The sequence below is a fragment of the Gymnoscopelus braueri genome (genome assembly GCF_963280865.1).
Source record: "Gymnoscopelus braueri genome assembly, chromosome: 6".
In the NCBI taxonomy this organism is placed as follows: domain Eukaryota; kingdom Metazoa; phylum Chordata; class Actinopteri; order Myctophiformes; family Myctophidae; genus Gymnoscopelus; species Gymnoscopelus braueri.
Window position 1 is genome coordinate 37534785 of NC_137607.1, and position 21742 is coordinate 37556526.

Here is a 21742-nt window from a genome sequence, read left to right on the forward strand (position 1 = left end):
ACCCCCCTCAGATGATCGTGAGAGAGAGAGAGAGACACAGAGAGACATAGAGAGAGAGAGAGAGAGAGAGAGAGAGAGAGAGAGAGAGAGAGAGAGGAGGAGATTCACCGGAGTTATCCATCTCACACATAACTGTTTTTATACTTTACTGATTCACCGGCCGCCAGCAGTGATTGGTGAGTACTTCTGTTGTTTAAAACAACAGTAGTGGTTTATTTGTCAATGTATTAGCAATAATTGGGGCTAAATGTCAGGTGCGCTATTTGACAGTTGGTGGCATGAATGATGTGAGTGATGATGAATCAATGGCGAACTCGACTATAACCGGATGTAAATGTTATTGCGTTTGGTGTAGAATAAATACACATATAACATATAAATTCGCATAAATAATGTAGGCAGTGTATTTCTTTGTGCAGAAAAAGTTTGGCTATAGCTCCACCACCTGCTTCCTGTATTTTTTTCAACAGTCATTTTCCATCTCTTTGATCGAGTCTGACTTTTCAGACTCGATAGAATACATCTACCATAGTCTTGATCCAAGGTTAGCGTGACTGTATAGCCTATACACGTTGTATGACAGTGTAGCTACTCACCCCCCCCCATGCTAATAGCTTTTATTTAGGCTAGTTGTCATTTGCCTCCTACGCATGATGTACTTGTAGATAACAGTGCTAAGGAACGGATCATGAGTAGAGATTATTAGCTTGTGCGTAGGTGCAACGTGGTGCAAGTCAAGATAACTTGGAGACAAGACTACATATTGCAAATAGTTTAGCCCTTCGTTTGCTGATAACTGTGATGGCTATCACATATTTCAAACAGGATCTGCTGTAAAAGAGAACAGATCACGTTATAATTGTTCCAACTGGTGCTGCAATATCGACTAGACTGCCTCCAACTCATCTCCTCCAACTGCCTTTTGTCAGTCAATAATGTATTTAATTTCACAATTCTCAGATATCTAATGAGAACCATGGTCCTAGCTGATGCACTGCCATTGTTCAGGAGTCACTTGAATAAGACCATAATGACATGTCAACAATTGTAACTTTGCAGTTTGCAATTTGACAGTTAATTAGAACGAGCTTTAAGGTGATCACCATAGTTGTATACTCTCATGGTGGTAATGCAAACACTGTGACTGTTAATGCAAACATTACACTGGTGGACTGGAGTGACTGTGACAGTAAGTTATTGGTTATTGCCAGGTCATCAGTTCAAAGTCAACGACATTTCAAGGCACTCAGTTTCGAGGCCAGAAAACCAATGATGGCCAACAATTATTCAGGGTTGGTTTTGCTGAGCACACTTGCTGTTAGGAAGTAACACACCCTGGCCTGCAATCTTAACAGTTCACACTACAGTACAGTAACCTACCCATTCAAGATCTGTGCTCTTTCTGGGGAAGTGTCCGTAGTTGTTGGTAGAGAAGTTACTCTTTCACTGTCCCTAACTAGATTTCATAGAAGTCTAGAGGTTCTAGGTCAGAGGGACAATCCATTTTGAATTGGGCTACCACCCCTCCCCCCAAATCACAACGTTGACGTCTACAAAATTGTAAGAATGTAGAAGGTCATCACGTCCACACGTGTTGAAAGCTGCCTTCTTGAGAATGCATATCCTGAATTTCAGCTGTACATTCTAGTGACAGACAGTGTGCCTGTGACAGACAGGCACACTGTCTGAACCTTCACTAGCTATGCTATGCTGTCTAAAACCCACTCAGTTCAAGTTGCTTTCTTTGTGGTCTGTGCTTCCTTGAATTTCTAAAGCCTGTTTGATACAGACGACTGCAAGTGACTTGAAATACTAAAACTAAAATGGATTGACAAAGAATGTGTACTAAAGAACAAGACTCAGTTATCAGTAATGGAAATGGTAACAGTGTCATAGGGCTGCACAATTATGGCTAAAGTGTTAATCCAGATTATGTATCAAATATTTAATAAATACCCTTTTTTTGTGGTTTTCACATTTCTTTTGACACAGAATCAAATGTTTTATGGTCATGATTCGCCAGCAACCTGTATGACTTGGTTCCAGGCTTAAAATAATTCATATAAATATTTTCTATGGGAAACATTAATGGGTTTTCTATCTGTGGATCCACAAAATAGCCGCCACTGCTATGCCCTATTAAGATCGCTTTGGCGATAATGGCCCATACCAAAAGATGTTGTCATGCTCAGACTTGTATGTGTGACAGGCTTTCCTTACAGATGTGAGAATGGAATGAAGTTGTCATTCCATTCACAGCATGCTTACACATGCATGCTGCGTAATCCCGGCCTCAAGGCAGGTCTGCTTTACAACCTCAAAATACACGTGTTTTTAGGGCGTGGAGTCAATGGGGCCTAGCTGTCAAGAGCATTTTTATTTATTTATGGTATTCATTTATTTTTAAGATTTATTTTTGGTATGTTATGCTCTATTTCAGATAGTGTAGAGTAGTGTAGAGCAGTGGTTCTCAAAATTGGGGTCCGGGGACCCCCAGGGGTCCTTGAGGGGGTCCCAGCAAAATGTGTTAATGCAGCATCACAATAAATTTAACCTCTTTATCCATACGTTTTATACGTTGGCCATTCAAAAATAGCAGATACACAAGCTCAGAGCTTGTACATCTGCTATTTTTGTATTTTTTTTGAAGAATCTGTGTTTTAAAATATTTTAATAATTTTGAATTTCTTAACACAAATCTCTTCTGGGGGTCCCTGGCACAAAACATTTTCAGATGGGGGTCTGCGGCCAAATATATATCAATTTGGACTGGAGGTCCTTGGCACGAAAAGGTTTGAGAACTACTGGTGTAGAGAGTGTAGAGACTAGAGAGACAGGAAATAAGGAAACCCTCACACTGCTACGTGCTTATAGCAAACCACACAGGTCAGCTCACACTGCTGCTACGTGCGTGTAGCAAACCAGACAACAAACCCTACAGCGAACAACAGCCCAGCACAAGCTTCTACATCAATCACAGCTCAGCTCATGTAGAATCACAAAATGAGCGCAGGGAAATTAATGTAAAGTTGTGTGGAATTTGGACCAATCGCAGATTCACTGGCAAATGTGTCTCACCAAATTATTTTATGATCAAGGGCTGAAACAACAAACAGCAAAATATCTTACTAAATTCAGTTACATATTTGTAGTCTAGGACCTGGCTAAGATATGTATGCACTTAATTTAGGAGAGAATATCTCAACTGTTCTTGGCTAATATGACCCCAGGAAACAACTTAGGAACTTTGACTAATTCTCTATCCGGGACGAAATACCCGAAAATGACCACGCCCTTTTTAAAATGACCATAACCGGTGCACTATTTCCAACATGGTAAACCGTTGGAGCTACAGATTTACTGAGTTGCTCAAAATGTTCAGAATACATATATGTTTAGGGAAACATAGTAAAGTGTAACATTTCTAATTTGATATTTTATGACAGAACAGCCAGGGCTTACAGTCTGGATTACAGTCCAGGGGCATAGGGATATTTTTGTGCTAACCCTAACCCTAAAAGCACTACATTTGTCCCAGATGTAACCCAGGGCATGCTCTAATGATTTAGCAAGGGTGCCCGAGCCAGCGACCTTCAGGGCCATCATAGTGGCCAAATCCAATATGGCCACCTGCCAAAGTCTATGGCTATAACGTTTGAACCACATGAGCTACGAATGCAAACTTGGTGTCTAAATTATGTTTTTGTACAATTAGAAACATGTTTGAATGCTTATCTTTATGATTTAATCTATCTAGAGGACATTAATTTGAATATCACAAATATGGCCACTATGTTATGAAACAACCAATGTATCTTACAATGTAATTTTATTGAAACAATAGAATGATTTAAGAGTAGAACTCATTCCTAATGATACAGCTACAGCTAGTACAGTATGTGCAACAATGCTCAGCATAAAATATAATACTATATAGTATTACTATATACTGACCATCTTAATCCGGCCCGCCAAGTCCTCAAAGAAAAACAAAATGCCCCCCCCCCCCCCATCCATCAGCATTCCTCCATCTGTATGTACATCTAATGATGTAACAGTGAAACAGTCAACCTTGAGTCCATATTTATAACATAATGCAATGTGTTTGATCAGTGACATTTATAGGCTCATTTAAAAGTTGATACAGCATTGACGTGGATTGTTTTATGCAAGTAATCTTTTTATTGTAAGGCCAGAGTAAACCAGAGTGATACAGTACAGCTGTAAAAAAAAAAAAAAAGAAACATTATTGTTGTGAAGTAATTCATGCAGTAATTCATGCAGTTTTAACATAATTCAGCACCATGTGTTTCACGTTTCAATTCAATTGTACAATATGTGGCACTTCACTCACTTTATCGAAGTCAGTATGAACCCCTGGAAATAAATCTTGCCCACCCCTGGACTAGTATGATATCATACTAGTCAAAGGTGTGTAGAATTGTTTACATATGTTTATATCACATTATGGTCTTGGTGTTACAACAGCAACAACTTTACTGGCACCTGCAAGATCCAGTAAGGTTCACAAGTCTTAGTAATGGAGGAAGAAGAGAAGCTTGTCTGAAGCAGTTTTTACATGCTGATCGTGTGTGTGTGTGTGTGTGTGTGTGTGTGTGTGTGTGTGTGTGTGTGTGTGTGTGTGTGTGTGTGTGTGTGTGTGTGTGTGTGTGTGTGTGTGTGTGTGTGTGTGTGTGTGTGTGTGTGTGTGTGTGGTGCAGTACTGTATGTATCAGTTATTGCAGATTGTTCTGTTGTTGTACTAACACCAAGACAAATTCCTAGCAACCATTTGTTGTTTAGCAATTAACTTTCTGATTCTAATTTAAACATATTGTTCAAATTCCATACACCTTTGACTATTATGATAGTGTTCAATGCATGCTGAGCATTGATGTGCATAGTGTACTGGCTGTTGCTGTATACTTTGGGTTATATAGTCATATTATATTGTTTCAATAAAATTACATTGTTTTCTCCAGTTTGATCTTAATTTGATCTCATTCCGACAACTACTGTATAGTACACTCAATCTGGATGAAACTATGTTACATAACATGTTTGGTATAGTGGCCATATTTGTAATAAGCAAGTCAGAGTGATCTAGATGGATTAAATCATAAATATGAGCATTCCAATGTGTTTCTAATGTTCAAAAAGCATAAAGTAGACTCCAAGTTTGCCAAAAATGACAAAGATTAAGGTAAGTAAAACAAATTTTCAAAACTAATATTTCTTTGAAATATGTAAAATAGAGGTCCAGCCACACCGTCATGAAGATAAGCATTCCAACATGTTTCTAATTGTCAAAAAACATGATTTAGACACCAAGTTTGCATTTATAGCTCATCTGGTTCAAAAGTTATAGACAAAACAGTTTTTTAGCTGTTCTGTCATAACATTTCAAATTAGAAATATTGCACTTTTCTATGTTTCCCTAAACATAAGTATTCTGGACATTTTGAGCACCTCAGTAAATCTGTAGCTCCAACGGTTTAGCAGATAGAGACATGTTGGAAGTAGTGCACCGGTTATTGTAATTTTTAAAAGGGCGTGGTAATTTTCGGGTATTTCGTCCCGGATAGAGAATTAGTCAAAGTTCCTAAGTTGTTCCCTGGGGTCATATTAGCCAAGAACAGTTGAGATATTCTCTCCTAAATGAAGTGCATACATATCTTAGCCAGGTCCTATACTATTGGTCATTGCATAGGTTATTGTTCCTATTTCAATGTAGGTACTTTTAGAAAACAGTACAAACAAACAAAACTTGTTGCTTCCTGACAGCCCTGCAGTTCCTCTTTCCACTCTGATGTTGGCTGCATGTCCTTAGCTGACCTCTGCCAGACATTACCATATTTCATAGCAATTGTCCTGTTGACATCCTTGACTCTTTGATATTCCTCATTGTGTTTTATATTATTAAATACTACAAGTGTGTAATGGAATACTATTTCTACTTTAATACTATGGATAATTCATATCTTGGCTATTTTGTTTGTTTAGCATCTACTGTATGCACACGCCTGTCCGTCCTGGAAGGGGTTCACCTTTTTTGTGATCCTTGCAGAGCTTTCTTCTTTTTCTTTTCCTGTCAAGGGTTTTTTCTTGGGAGTTTTCAGTTTTTCCTCTTGCCCTTGGCTTAGAATGTTTGACAGTCTACGCCAAGGTCAGGTTCTTTCTTTTGTTATATGTGAGCCCTTTGAGACTACAAACTGATAAAGGTAAAATGGAATATTCTTACTACTGTTGCTGCCATGACACCTGGGCTTCTTATCTTATCTTATCTTATCTTATCTTATCTTATCTTATCTTATAATCTTATCTTAAACAAAGAAACTTGACTTAACTTCAAGGACCATGTCTACTGTAATTGTAATTACATACAATTACAAAACATATCACCAGTACTATTATCTCAGGTAAGGTGTTGATGTAAAAAATCAACTGTGGTGCTATATTTATAGTTTGACATCAAATTGAGAGCAAAAAGTCTTGAGACGTATGTCTTAATTTACAAATCTGTGCGATCTATGTCAGCTACAAGTGGACAGGTACTAAGTAACTAAATCAGTCTTATTTTGGGGTGGAGCCATGTCAATGGGTGGACACAGACCACCGGAGTACCACCATTGTGCGACCCCCTCCACCAACACCAGATGTGCACCTGTCGGTTTTTGCCTTCCATGTGCATAAGGGCGAAGTCCTCTGCATATTTACAATGGAAAGTTCTAGAAATCTGAGTCCTCAGTGAGGACTCTGTAGAGGGGAGGGGGAGGGGGATAGATGGGTGTGTGTCTAGAGAATGAAAAGAGTGTCAAATGTGCAGTGGGCATTTTGCTTTGTCTGCACCCCCCCCCCTCAGTGTCGCCCAAACAGTTCACACTTAAGATGATGCCGCAGCAAAACCAGTTGCCATAAGATTTACATGTTACCAATGTGGGATGAGGAGGGATTGTTTGGAATGAGGAGGGATTGTTTTGGAATGAGGAGGGATTGTGCGGTGAATGTATCTATCTCAGTTGTCATCTCTCTAGACACAGTTAAACTTAACAGAGACCTTGCAACACGGGATGAATGCAAACTAAATGTATTACAATGAATCCGAATGTACGGCGTATCATGATAAACACTTTGTTGCGGGTCCTATCGCAGATCCTGCCTGATGGAAGGCAGGGGGCTCTGGAGCCTGCCCGTCTGTAGATGAACCCTAGTGGTAGCTGCTGCTTGGACGCTATTGGGGAGGTGGTGGGTGACCTGAACGGAGAAGCACTATTGAGACAGGATAAGAGAAGGGAGAGGAGTGGTAGGGCTGGGCAATTATATCGATGTGATGTGATACTATTTTGTAATCACTTAAAAACTGCAAAAATAGGCAATCTACAAGCTCACAACGAGTCATGTCATGACATGCTGTGAGCTTGTATATCTGCTATTAGTTAAAAAAAATAAAATATGTCTTCACAATACAATGTTATTTGCTAAAAAATATTGTGATATTGATTTTATTCATATCATAGTCAATGGCCTCAACTGATCTGTTTTTGAGCAGAGACAAACTGGGTGAATGCGTTAATAGGTTAGAAATGTATTTGAGGCATGCAGCATGCTCAGTCTCTCAGTCTTTCATTTAGAGCTACCATTTAAGTCAGGAGTACACGTGTGGAGAGAAGTCTTCTAAGGTATCTTGGATGTCTGAAATCAGTGAACTTTCACCGTACACCTGGAAAATGTACTGTAAGCCACAGTGTGACTAATGCCCCCCTGGAGCAAGTTTGTCATCCTTCTGGCTCGATTGGAATCCAGGTTTATGTTTTTCTGACCTCCAGATGTCACATTTAGTCTTTAGATAGAGTGTAAAGATAAAAAACTGTCAGACAAACTGTCAGATAATATTAGTTTATAACAGTGGTCTCAGACACCTGTCCACAATCGAGAATTTGTTCAAAATACAGAGAAGGAAAAACACATTGTTGCTCAAAGCCCATGAATGCCTGTAACCATGGTCTCCAGGGAATGTATGGCAATTATCTGAATACATATTATTACATTTAGATCAAATTTGCTTTTATATCCACCATCTTGTACTGTTGTACTGTGTGAAAGGCTCTGTTCATTTTGAGAGCTGAGCCAAAGTCCCCACACTAGAGTGTGAAAAGCAAGTGAAAGATCGGAGGACGTTGCACGGTGCAGCTGAAGCTTATTGCAGATACCCCAGGCCTACAGGCCATACATGTGTCATTACTACACAAAGCAATGGTCAAACAGCATTATGTGGGCGTTGAGTGTCCTTGACAGGATGCTAAGCACACTCAAAGCCCACAGTCGACTCAGTATGATTTGCTTTCAAGGATACTTGATGTTTGTGATATGACCACAAGTGGATGACTGGTTGCTTGGAGCAATTGTGATGGATTGAGTTCTAATACGAAATGGGGAGGCACATTAGCAGAATGCTGTCTGCTAGACAAAGAGCATAACTGGGATATGGCTCTCTTTTTGTTTATATTGTCTATTTTTTCTTTTTTGTTTCTTTGCTTTTGTTTCACAAATTGGGCAGGCAGGTGAGACAAGTCCACCAAAAGCTCACAACAGCCTTTTTTGTTCCCGTAAACAGTGAATCTTATACACTGAGGAGGAAGGAAGGACAAAAAACAAGCAAATTAAACAATTCTTGAAACTGAATGAATTATATATGCTATGCTTTTGATACAGGCTTCATGAATGACATTCTGCAACTACCAGGAATACAATTCCTTCCATACACGTTAATTATTATTATTGTTGTTGTTGTGTTTAATGTTCTCCTTTAATTGCTCATTGGTATTTTGGTGACAGTACTTCTCAGTTTGGGTTTCTTGGAGAATGAGTAGAATTCACTTGGTCATGTAGCCCTAATTGACATTTCAGCATCATTTGGTCGTCCTCACTTTTGCTCAAGGCTTTTTTTTTTGGTGGGATGGGGCGTGGCAGTTGTTTCACACCCCAGAAAGAGTATCATGTTTCAAAACAAAAAGACCACACAAAAACACCATGATCTATATTCCAGTCAGGTGAGTTTCGGTGTCGGTGGGGGGGGGGGGGGTGGCGTTGTGTATGGTGTATGGTTGCAGCATACACCCCTGTCAAAACACTCACACAGTTACAGTTGTGACAGGTACAACCAGCCATGTCACAAATATTGTACATTGCAACAATGAATTGTCCATTTGTAAGAACAAAAATATAGTTGGCTTAACAGAAATATATTTGGCTAAAAGAGGCCATTTCTAAAGACATTTGAATTTATGCGGCTATAGAAATGGCCTCTTAGTTGTTTTGTTTGAGTTGAGCCGAAGAGAGGTCACATTGAAACAAAAATTAACACTGTAACATTTTGTCAGCACTTATTTTTGGGGTGAGACTTGAAGAGATATGTAGGAGAAATTACAATCTGTAATTTAGCCAACTATATTTCTGTATGGCTCTTTGGCCATGGAGATGCATTAAGGGGTTGGAGGGTTCACCAGGGAAAATGCATTTGTTTTCGTCATGTCTTTGACAGAGCACACACTGGGACAGGTTGATGAAGAAGACCACTGTGTCAAGTGTACATTCTGGTAGTTATTCATTGAGCTAAAATATTGTTCATCATCATGGATGGCTGTAGTAATCATAATCAAATAGACTTGTAAGGATAGCCTTTCTCCATCTCTAGTAATCCTCAATGCACAGTTAGACTTATCTTCAATGTTTGCTCTTCTTTGAATAGCTGGGTGTGGAGGCGAGATCAGAGTGAGTGATTTCCATTTTAGGCAAAGGGGGAAGTCTACTTGCACAATGTACTACAAGGGATAATTGAAGCATTATGGTATGAGTCACAGTTGTAGCAATAGCAGTTGTCTGTCATCACATTTGCCAGCCAGCATTGAATAAATATATGGTGATTTGTTTTTGTTATTACAGTACTGAGCCAACATAGCTCAAACTACTGTTGTTCTGGTTAATAGTAATTAGTATTGACTACTGTAAGCACACTTTGTTATTTATGTCAGATGGTGGGATCTATCTTATCCGTAGTAATCTCATGACACCTAACGGTCGTCATTTGATAAACACCTGCTATTTGATTACAATCACAGCCTATTGTTTGTGACCAAGGTGTATGTGATCATGATCAGGACACTTTGGTGCCAATACAAATGCAAGGCAATAAAGCACAATAATTTGAAGGTCACCTTTAGTGTCTTGACATGCATTGTGTGGAATGATACCATTGCAGTAAACCCCATACATCTGTTTCGTCTGAACATGTTTAAAGGAATGTTTGGTTTTGTCTTCACACTTTGACATGGGTCTAACACTTTGGTCATGACACTGATGATTGTCTTTTTCTTCTTTTTTTGTTTTGTTTGAGAGAAACTGATGCTAGTTGTTGCTTTCTGGGTGTTGGTTGGAAGGGAGCTGGTTGCAGCATAACAATGCCCCCCTTCATAATAACAGAGTCGCCACTGATTTCCTCGCCCGCTGCCTGTGAATAATATTATCAGCCTGCCCCAAGAGAAACCCACAGGGCAATTCCATAGTCGTGTGTCTGTTGGTGTGGTATAGTTTCAGAGTATTTGAATGGGGGAGGGCAAGTAGGTGGGTGGTAGTGCCTATCATCTTTTCATTTGGGAGGAGTTTTGATATTGTGGGTTGAAATCGAGGCTAGCTCTCTCACTTGGCTCACACTCGTGGGTGCGTGATTATTACACACAACTCCTCTTGCGCGCTCTCTCTCTCTCTCTCTCTCTCTCTCTCCCTCTCTCTCTCTATCTCACTCAACCTCTTTCCCCTTGCATACGCTGTCTCTCGCTCGCTCTCTCTTTCTCTGAGGTAGTTATTCATCCAGTGTATGAGTCAGGGAGGGGTGGGGTCTTGGAGGGCTGCAGTACCAGTCACACTTTTCCAGTTTTCTCTCACTCTCTTTTCCTTTTTCTCTCCCTCCCTCTTGTCTCTCTCTCTCCCTCCCTCTCTGTCTCTTTTTCTCTCTCGTTTCTGCTGCTCCTCTTGCTGCTACAGTTGTGCCGGCCTCTCTGCCCTGTAGTTTACAGAGAGCCTTGTCCTGCTTGCTGTGAAACAGGAGTACACACACTGGCACCCGTCTGTGACGACTGAGGGGGAACAAACCTAGTCCCAGCAAGGTAAGGCGGTGAATGTAGGCTAGAGGGCAACCTAAAGAAACTAACTCCTGTCTCAGTTGGGTCCTACTTGTTGAGCTTGCAACATTTTACCGGTTTTCAAGTCGTCTCCCCGACGGGGGAAGGTTTCTTTCCTTTTTTTTGAGGACTGTGCTTCATGGACAGAATCCTGGGCTGTGTTGTGAAAGTATCCTCCTGGCACTCCTTTGTAAACAGATGCCTTACTGTGTGTTTGACTAATGCGCTCCGGGGCTCCTGCTGTCTCCCAGTGGATGTAGTCTTCTTTTCTTCTGTCATCTCTCTCCTGCGGTTTGTTCCAGAGCCTGAACGATATATTAGTTTAGCCGATATATCTGCAATTATTTGACTTTTTTGATGACATCGGTATCTGTGATTATGCAGCCGTGTCCTGATTTTTTTTACCACTTTCAACCTGGCATTTCTTATTTTGGGCTTGTCATTATAGGTGAAAATGTTTTGACGTTTTTAGAAATGTTCTAAAATCTTCAAAACCTTTCAAAAATATAAGAAAAAATATCACAAGGCATAGGGATGTGACACGTTGTGAACTTGGAGATCGGCTGTTTTAAAAAAATGTTTGGGTAGTGATCTAGAACTCTCCAAAATCGGGACTGGCATCGGACCAAAAGATCTGGCATCGGCTGGGCTCTAGTTTGTTCATCATTAACTCTGACCTTGTGAGTGGAGCTCCCTTTTTCCATCCTTGTGATTCATTGACAGGGCTCTCCTTCCTAGCCACTGTACTGGGAGTTGTAAACCAGCTACTCTGTTGTCATGGTTTCCTTGAGGCGTGGCCCAAAAGATTAAAAATATCATCTCAGTTACACAGTAAGAAAAATAATAGTCAATGCACAGTAACAATAGAAGAACAGGAATACTTGTTTTTCCCACATGTTTTAGCTAATTGTCCATGACTAATAGTGTAGTATCTGCAGGAGTTAAATACATACATACAAGCCCTGAACCTTGATGTAATTTAATTCCAAACATGCTACTGGAGCATGATGCATGTGACTGAAGTTATGCACAGCCATAGTTCTTCATAGTGTGCCATGGAATTATAGAGAGCAGCACAGTGACTATTTTGACTCTTGTCACAACAGTGAGAGGTTCCTTGTGCTCCAGTCGTAGTAGTGCTGACTTTGCAAGTGACTTTGTAACGACAACAACAACCTCTCAAGGACATTATGCTACTACTGAGACAGTTCAGGGGCGGGGATTAGGAGCAGTTTGGTGATGTTGCATTATTTGAGTTGGCAGGAGTAATCATGTGCAGGAAGACATTAATCACTTTCAACCTTGTGTCCCTATTTTTTACATGTCACTATAGGCAAACGTTTTAAAATATTTTTTTTAAATGACAAAATATTTTCAACAATTACGAAGATTTGAAAAACTAAAGCAGCCCCATAAGTGGTTAAGGGTGGGGTTAATACTTTGTATTCAACTTGTTACTGTAAATGGCTTTGCCTCACCATGCTACATTTACATTAGAGTGGGTTAGAATCTTTAGCGCAGCTAAATGATTGGATGTGCTTTATTTCATTTTCTTCCGTGGTGCCTTCAGGATGTGGAAGTATGCTATGCTATTTCCTCTTTTGGGGTAGGCTTGTCTTTGTCACAAGACTACCCTGCTGACCTGCACACTTTCTGTCACACTCACACTGTTGTAATAGTGGGCAGTTTTACTTAAAGGTCTTATGACATTCATTTTCATTTTTTGGGGGGTTTTATCAATTACTCCCCAAAAAACTGAACTTTGAACATTCAGTGGATTTTCTGTGGTCTGGAGTTTTCTGAATAATTAGGGAAAACGGTGCTGGGATTGGCCCCTTGACTTTGACGTCATAGTCCACCCCTCCCCTATCCTTTCCTTTGGGGGGGGGGGGGGGCAGAGGCGATGATTGACAGGCAAAATCCCTCAATAGTGACACCCGCAGGCAAAGATTTATGTTTTCATTGCGCTTAAAAAGGCTTTAGAAATCAGAGAGAAAAATACCTGCCATGGATCACTGGAGTGGATTTTTCAGTTAAAACATTTTAATACACGTTTGAAGGGCCATGATAAAGACTTTTAATGTGTTGTAAAACTGAATGTAATGAAACCTTTAAAGGAAACTGAGCTTGCGTTGTGTTGCTTTCTATTTTGACAATTTGATCCATATTTGAACATTAACAATTAGTTTGTAAAGGTGGATTCCAGAGAACAGAGAATCATGAATCATATAATTATGCAAAAGCATAGAAGTATATACTTTTTTGGACAGAATTGTCCATTGATCATTGGCTTCACATCCAGTGATCATGATCTCCTATTGACAGTATTCAATCAGGAAAATTAGCCCTAGAAAATCACCCTGACCTTAAGTTAACTACTTAACTCTGATTTATACTTTGTCGCATGACGGTGTCCTGCGGCGAAAAAAGCCAATGTGCAAGCTCACACAACGTGTCGATGTGTTGTGAGCTTGTAGATCAGCTATTGATTGCTATTGCAATCAATAGAATAATCGCTAAGACAATTTTATGTGGCCTAGGGTGGATTCGCACCTTCACACCTTCCATCATATGCCATCCTGGGAATTCTCACCTACTGACCTCTCTTTACTCATATTCCAAGCATTTGTCCTCAGAACAAGACCAGACGTGGTTGATATTTGAGAAGGCACCTTGATGTCACGGTCACAGCACACAATGTGTCACAGCACACAATGTGTGCTGTGACCTCAAATAGGATGGTGCTCACGTGAGGCACCGAAATGCCTGGTGTTGGGCAGTGGTGGAAGAAGTACTCAAGTAAAAAGTAGCAATACCACAATGTAGACATACTCTGTTACACATAAAAGACCAATTTATTTGAGTAAAAGTCTACTACAGTATGCAACTTTTTTTAATGAATACAATTTAATTTTGTCCAATCTGTATGGTGGAGTATGTTAATACAATATAACTTATTCAAGTGGGGTGGTTGTATTTTGTCTCCCTGCTCTTCTATTGAGACATTTAGATCGTGTCAAAGGTCATGTCTCACAGGATCTGACACGAATGTTGACCTGATGGTCAAGATTCAATTTATCTCCTGAGCAAGCAGGCCAGCTCTATTAGCTCAATGGTAAACATGTCAGCACTTAAGCAGGAAACCAGGTTCAAATCCAGGGTAGAAGAGGAAAGTTACATAGTGCTGCTTTAACTACAGTACTTGAGTAAATGTACTTAGTTTCTTTCCATTACTGGTTTGTTAGGGAAATGAACTATTCCGAACCAATGCTCATCCACACCTGCAGGTGCAACCAAAGCACAGTATAATGAACTCTGCCCTACATAACCAGTAGGAAGCTATGATGCAAATTCTGCTGGCGTGGTAGATATTTACACACAGAATCTCAAGGATTACACTTGGCGGGTGACGACGTCTGTAAGGAATGCCTTGTTGGTGAAATCTATTCTATTGTCTGTCTGTATGTAAACGTTTTTGACTGCCTTGAGGAATCTTTGTATGTCAAATATGTTAGAGAGGTTCCCTAAATTTCCTGATTGTTGCAGGATGATTTGCTTGTTTTAAACTCTTTTCGACTCAATATATGAAATTGTCAAAGTAGAGTTGAAGAATTGAAATACTGAACCATGTTGACATTTTCACCCTTTTATGAAAGAACAGGTGCCACATTATACCACCTTCCTATTATTTGTAATAGAATAGAGCAGAGCACAGAGTCTTTATGTCCGTAAAATTACTGCCAGTATTAAAACCCTGCTGCCATATCAGGTTTCCCCAAGTTCCCTAGGAAACGAGTGCCGTTTAACAGCATCTGATGATGATGATAATAAATAGACCTCCAGTATTATCTGTAAAAATGTCAACATCCCTCTGGCAAGAAGATATTCTCAAACTGTTATTAAGCAACGCAATGTTTATCTCTATAATGACTAGTTACTATAGGCGCAGTTTATAAATTGCATTCCTTTTTACCATTTTCGCAACAGCCACCAACTTTACCTCTGCTCTCCTGCATCGCATTCCTCTACATGACATTATTAGCTTTTAATTGTGTTGACTTAGGGTGGGTTGTTCTTCAGTTCTAGGGCAAACTCCTATATTGAACATCAGGACAATGACTTCCCCTCTTGCTCCATATTGTGGGGAGAGGCGACCACACCCTCTACTCTACATCCCATAATGTTGTGGTTACTGGTTACATTCTGAACAGTTGAGATTTGATATGGTGAGGCTTTTGTCACGCCTGGGAATGCCCAAACCTGAAAACCATAGCAGTGCTCCTGTGTACTGCACATAATAATCTCATCGTTACATATTAGGCCTAGCCAGAAAGTAGCATTACTGATTAATATCCCTCCATGGATTAATAATGGTTTATCCTGCTATCTTATAAAAGTTGCAGCTTGTTGTATTTAGCGTGTGTATTTTAAGCATTTAATTCACAAAGTCATAAAAAGTGACTTGGAACGAATGCAATTGCACAATAGAAAAAGTTTAAATCTGTCAACATCGTCATGAGCAACCATTATTAAGGATTGTACTCTGTGCTGCCTCATTATAAACACTACTTGATAGTGGGTGCCTGGTAGCTCAGCACAGACCCCATGGAGTTTGAATCTGGCTTCTGTCGTGTCTCGCATGATTCCCTTTCCTCTGACCTTGGTTTCCTGTCTCTCTACACTCTACTAGTTAATGAAGCAAAGACTGAGAGAAAAAAAGAAACCCTACTTGCTGGCACCGTAGCTTTTGTTTACTGTATAAACGCACAACTTCTATTTCTTGTTCGGTCAGGGTGCTCTCTCTAGTCTGTTGGGGCTGTTTGTGTGTTGCTGCGGGTCTTGAGTGGGGGCCACTGACTGACAGAGCACTGACTGTCATCTGTGGAACAAGGGATGCCCAGCCTGTTTCCCTGTAGCACCTCCCCCTCCGGTATCAGGCCATGTCTGACGAGTGTCTGTAGCAGAGGCAAAGCCTCCTGGGATATCTGTTGGGACTGGAGTGTGCTTTGGGCTGGGGATGAGCTGTCCTGTCCCCTACCCATTGCAGTCCTTTATTACCTGTAATTACATTGCAATGCTGCTGAATCAGGCAACAGCAGAAAACATAGGCTACCTCCTTGAAGACATTCATTGGTCACTGGAGAGGACACCAGCTGCCATTATTTGGTTTCAAAGGAATCTGATTGAATCATAACATGGTGTCTATGGGGGGCAATGTAACTTTTGAGTTAACTTAATATTATTTCAGTGCCCTCTGCCCTGAGATGGTTTTAGTGCGTTTTGGTGGATGTTCACAATTGCTTCGCCAAAGCATGTACTGTAGGTTCTCCCCTGCCCCTCTGTTGGTCCTGGGGGGAAGAATGTGGTACATGTTCTTCTGCAGGCCATGATAAATATTTCATTTTCAACCTGGCGTCACTATTTTGGGCATGTCATTATAGGTGAACATTTTCCACACTCACAAATCGCGCTTAAGTGGTTAAAATTGACGGGGCAATATGTTTCAAGACTAAAGATGATCGCGCCTTTGCAAGTTTCGCCCCTTATGGAATTCTCTCATGGCCTCTGTGGACATCTTCAAAAGACTGTTAAAGACTCATTTGTTCAAACAGTTTTTCAAGTTTGTCAAATGAAGTTGACATTCACCGATGGCAGTAGCCGATATTTATCTCTTGTTGTTAAGTATACGTTTTGCGCTGGCTATGTTGGTGTGTTGGTTATCTGCAGCCTACCAAGCTATAGATTCTGAGCAGTTATTTCTTAAAATGAAGATTTATTTGTTTCCCTGGCAGAAAAGGGGGAAGTAATAACACCAAAAACGAAATAAACAAATATCAGTATCGGCTAAATTGTTATTTTAAACATCGTCATCGGCCAAGAATTTCCATATCGGTGCATCCCTAATTACAGCTCTGTGTGTTGTAAAGCACTTTGTGTCTGTCAATGTCTCTGAAAATGATCAACTTGTTTGTCATGTTTGTTCTTCCGCAGATAATTGTGGCCAAACTAGGTCAAAATGCTGCAGGAGATTGGCTCACAAGTCATGGAGATCTATGACTTCGTCTTGTCGGGAATCGGTAGGTATTACTATACAAATCTACTTCACTAAAAACTACAAAATGCTTATTTGTCTCTGAGCGATATAATCATTGCCATTCCTCTCCAATTCAATGTTTCTCTCTAAATTTAGACCCACGGTTGAAGCCCTATCCACTGATGGAGAAGCCGGGTCCAATGACTGCAATATTGCTGTGCTACCTGTTCTTTGTACTGTACCTTGGGCCTCGCTTCATGGCAAATCGCAAGCCCTTCCAGCTGAAGGAAGCCATGATAGTCTACAATTTTTCTCTTGTGGCATTGTCAATATTCATTGTCTATGAGGTAGGAAACCAGAATTAAAAACGTTCTACTATTCCAAGATTATGCTATATGCTTTTAACCACATGAACTATAGCGTCCCCGTTCTGGGCATGTCATAGGAATATATTCAGCAAAATAGAAGATCCACAAACTCATGCGACACGCTGTGAGCTTGTAGATTGGCTATTTTATTTTGATAATTAAAAAAATTAGGGGGCCCAAGGATAGACCCAATTGACCCCGGTCAATGAAGTATATATATGATTTAAGTGGTTAATGGACTTGATTGATGACATTTTTAATTTAGACTTCCTAGCATTTCCTGTGTCTAAATTATTTCATTTTAAATACATCTGTAGCTATGGAGTTGAGTTAAGCTTGTATTTTAGACTTGTATCAAATGAAAATATGATGTATTTTTATCCTTGACTTGCTGTATTTGAATTTCCTATCGTTGGTTCTTTTGTTATTTAGTTCCTGATGTCTGGCTGGCTTACAACATATACATGGAGATGTGATCCTGTCGATACCTCTGATAGCCCAGAAGCTCTACGAGTAAGTCTTTTTCCTCATTACTACAGATCAACTCCTGACATACTGCATGAAATGATACTTCAAATGGACCCGCAATTGGAGGGTTGCATAGTCCGTAGTATTTGTACAGGTCTTGTTCAGATAAATATCAATGTCTGTATTCCCCTCACTAGATGGTCCGAGTGGCTTGGCTGTTCTGGTTCTCCAAAATTATTGAACTGATGGATACGGTAAGCCCCTGTGCTATTTCAATTGCCATCTCAACACATGATTTCACTACTAGTGGCACTTGGCAAATACATAAATGCATGAATAGTTGAATCATTAATAAGGTAAGCTTGACGTTCGATAGAATCTTTGGTTGTAGAGTAACCTGGGCATGATATAATAAGTAACGATTCCATTCACTCTCATTGTATGGCAAAACCAACCAAAATTATATATTTTAACTATCAAAGCTTATTCTGCCAATATATTAAAAACTAGTCCTAGTTGCACTGAGATTTGTGACTTGATTTTTGTTGCACTAGAGAACTTCCATCACAAGTAATAGCCTATTATATGAATCAAATACCTCAATTTTCCGGTTTCTCACGTACAGAAATCAGAAGCAACAGATAAGGATTATGTACAATATTTGGACTTATATCATGCTCAGGTAGCCAAGGTTCAACATCGATTTAACTTAAGTTAGGTTTAAGTCAATGTCTCTTCTTCGCTAATGCCACCAACACTTGTACTGTACATATTATGTTGAATATTAAAGATATCTTTGAAAATGTCCTCCTTGGGTTAGATCTTCTTTGTGTTGAGAAAGAAGACTGGACAGATCACCTTCCTTCACGTCTTCCACCACTCCTTCATGCCCTGGACCTGGTGGTGGGGGTGCGGCTATGCTCCTGGTGAGTCACAGACTGCTATTGATTCAACCTTTGGTCAACGTTTCTGATTGTACACCTTGTATTTCTTGGAGAATGATCTGAAACTCAAAATGTTTACTGGAGATCCACTCGAGTTCACGCAAGAATAGTAATTGTTGTTTACTCAACTTTTTTTTCAAAGAAAATTATTAACAAAGTCTATTGTAGTCATTGATAGGTCTAGAGATGAACACTATTATCTGGCGCCCCAACCTACCCATTAACCTCCTTTTAGCGCAACATTCTTGACTCTTAGTGACATGTCATTTGGTTGGCATGTGGCCCGGGTTGGTCTGGTAATTACTGTAACCTTGTTCTTGTTACAGGTGGAATGGGATCTTTCCATGCTATGGTGAACTGCTCTGTCCACATCGTGATGTACTTCTACTATGGCCTCTCTGCTGCTGGACCGCGCTTCCAGAAGTTCCTCTGGTGGAAGAAATACATGACTGCCATTCAGCTGGTATGTTTTAGCTTTTGCTACTTGAGGACTTGATGCTGCATGCTGGCAGTATCAAGTATCCGCAGTATCAGTATCAAAAGTACATTATGAATTAACCACTTAAGCACTATTTCAATTATAGTGAAAATAGCAGATCTACAAGCTCACCACGCAATGCCACGCGTAGCGAGCTTGTAGATCTGCTATTTTCTTTTTATTGTTTGAAAAATCTTAGAATTTTGGGGGTAAATGTCTAACATTTTAATACAGCGATGCATTGATCATTAAAATATTGCTCCAGTACTTTAACTCAAGTACAAATTTGACGAGCAACTTCCACTTGTAGTTGAGTACTCTGAACCAGTGAGAACTTCCTGAAGTAAGTGTGATTACAGAACGTCATGGGAATTAAAAGTTCTAAATTGCCTCCCCCAACAGGGCCAGTTTGTATTGGTATCTATTCACGTCTCCCAGTATTACTTCATGGACAGCTGCGACTTCCAGTTCCCCATCGTCATCCACCTCATCTGGATGTACGGAACCTTCTTCTTCGTGCTCTTCTCCAACTTCTGGATCCAGGCCTACGTTAAGGGTAAACGGTTGCCCAAGCAGGACGCTAAGGCAAGCCTAAACGGTGCCGCGGCACACGCCAATGGCAAGCACCACGAGAACGGGACAACCGGCAAGGCTGTGTGCAATGGTGACAGCAACGGCTCAGCCCACCATGAGAACGGCGGCTCCCACATGAGCAAAATGAAGAAGGCCTAGGTTCTCTGGAAGGAAACACCCAAGATGTATGACGATGTGAACTATTATTTTGGATTCCAAAGAATATTTTGGCTGTGTTTCTTTACAGTACTTTTTTCCTACTTCAAACATGGGGAAATGACGTGCTCAATAACCTCCACAGTAGGGGTCCCACATTTTGATTGTGTTTTGTTTGGTTTCTTGTTTGTATGGGAAACCACCTTAGGACCACATTCACACGGCGACCATTTTGCTCTTACGTCATACTTGGGGGTGGGGGACCCCTATGTCATGTCTGAGTACCCTGAGTATGACATAAGAGCAAAATGGTCGCCATGTGAATATGGTCAATGGAACATGATGTATGAAGAGAAGATGTTATGAACTAATGTTGTCTTCACTGATGTTGCAAACAGCCTCATTGTTAATTATCACAGTGGTAACATGTCCATAGGAATGCATAGCCCACATCCTTCAGTACTTATCTGACCCCTATGCACCCACACTCTTTCCCTCTCCCTCTGACCACCCTCCCTGGTGGACAGATAACACTGTACAGTTTCTATCATCAATAGCCTCATTTATGCTTCGGCGAAAAATGCCGAGTGACATGCGTTCGGGCTAAACTTGAATATGTCTTGTGTAAATAGTTTTACAACCAAAAAAAGGATAAACTAATGGTATTAGTATGCTTTAGACTTTCTAAATTTTGTTACATTGTCTATTTAAAATTAAAATGCCAATAAATTGAATTTTAAAGTAGCATGTCTCACTTTTGCATTCAGTCATTTTCATTAACCCCCCCCCACAAATGGTTTTCTTGTTTGCATACTGTATGTACACGCAAATGTGTTCTGGTCTGATGGATACTTGATGATGCATTCAGGGAAAGTTGTATCCATTTATATTTGTCAAGCTGCCAAAGTGTTGAGACAAAAAGCCCTAAGTTTACAGAATCGCTCTGTTCCTACCAAGTATGAATGCATTTGCACTGCTTGCCTGTGCTGTTGTCTCAGCCATCTGAAGTATGTGGAGCATGTAGGAGTTAAACAAGGGAACCCATTCTGCTTTGTTTGAGGAGGATGCATCGGAAGAGCTGCGGATCGAGCGTCCCTTCAGAGCGAATCATCACCCACCCCCGACACAGCCATCGGCCTGGGTGAAAGGAGGGGAGGGGGGAGCATGGCTCAGGGTTGGTCGGGGTCAAAGATAAGTTTATTGAACCTCACAGTCATATCACTGATAACAATGCTAGGTGGAATGGTATACTTCATATCCATGTAGATAATGCATGATTTATATTCAGTGATTTAAAGCGTAATAGTGACATTTCCTGAGAAATTGTACAATTTGTACAACCGTCTATTCAGAGCAATATTGCAGCAACCATAAACATTTATGGTATACTGTACCTCGTGGAATTGCTGCTGAACATTGATGCTGTAAGACAGGAAATGCTGTCATTCTTTTTGAACAGTAAATTGTTTCTTGAAGACTGCTCAAAATGGTAAATGACTTGAATGGATGGATAGTCCTGAATATTTAGAGTCAGTAACTCGGAT

General features: G+C 40.3%; 1 protein-coding gene across 2 annotated transcripts; it reads left to right on the plus strand.

Annotated features, from left to right (window-relative positions):
• The first annotated feature begins 23 nt into the window (after positions 1-23).
• elovl1b (ELOVL fatty acid elongase 1b) lies at positions 24-20942 on the plus strand. Of its 2 annotated transcripts, none has more exons than XM_080429817.1 (8): positions 24-176; positions 17169-17254; positions 17368-17558; positions 18012-18092; positions 18245-18301; positions 18868-18973; positions 19318-19454; positions 19872-20942. In XM_080429817.1, exons 2-8 carry the CDS (start codon positions 17194-17196, stop codon positions 20199-20201), a joined length of 963 nt encoding a protein of 320 aa, XP_080285943.1. In that variant the 5' UTR covers positions 24-176; positions 17169-17193; the 3' UTR covers positions 20202-20942. The 2 variants fall into 2 exon arrangements, with proteins under 2 accessions (XP_080285943.1, XP_080285944.1); XM_080429818.1 differs by lacking the exon at positions 24-176 and adding an exon at positions 10776-11162.
• Positions 20943-21742: the final 800 nt, after the last annotated feature.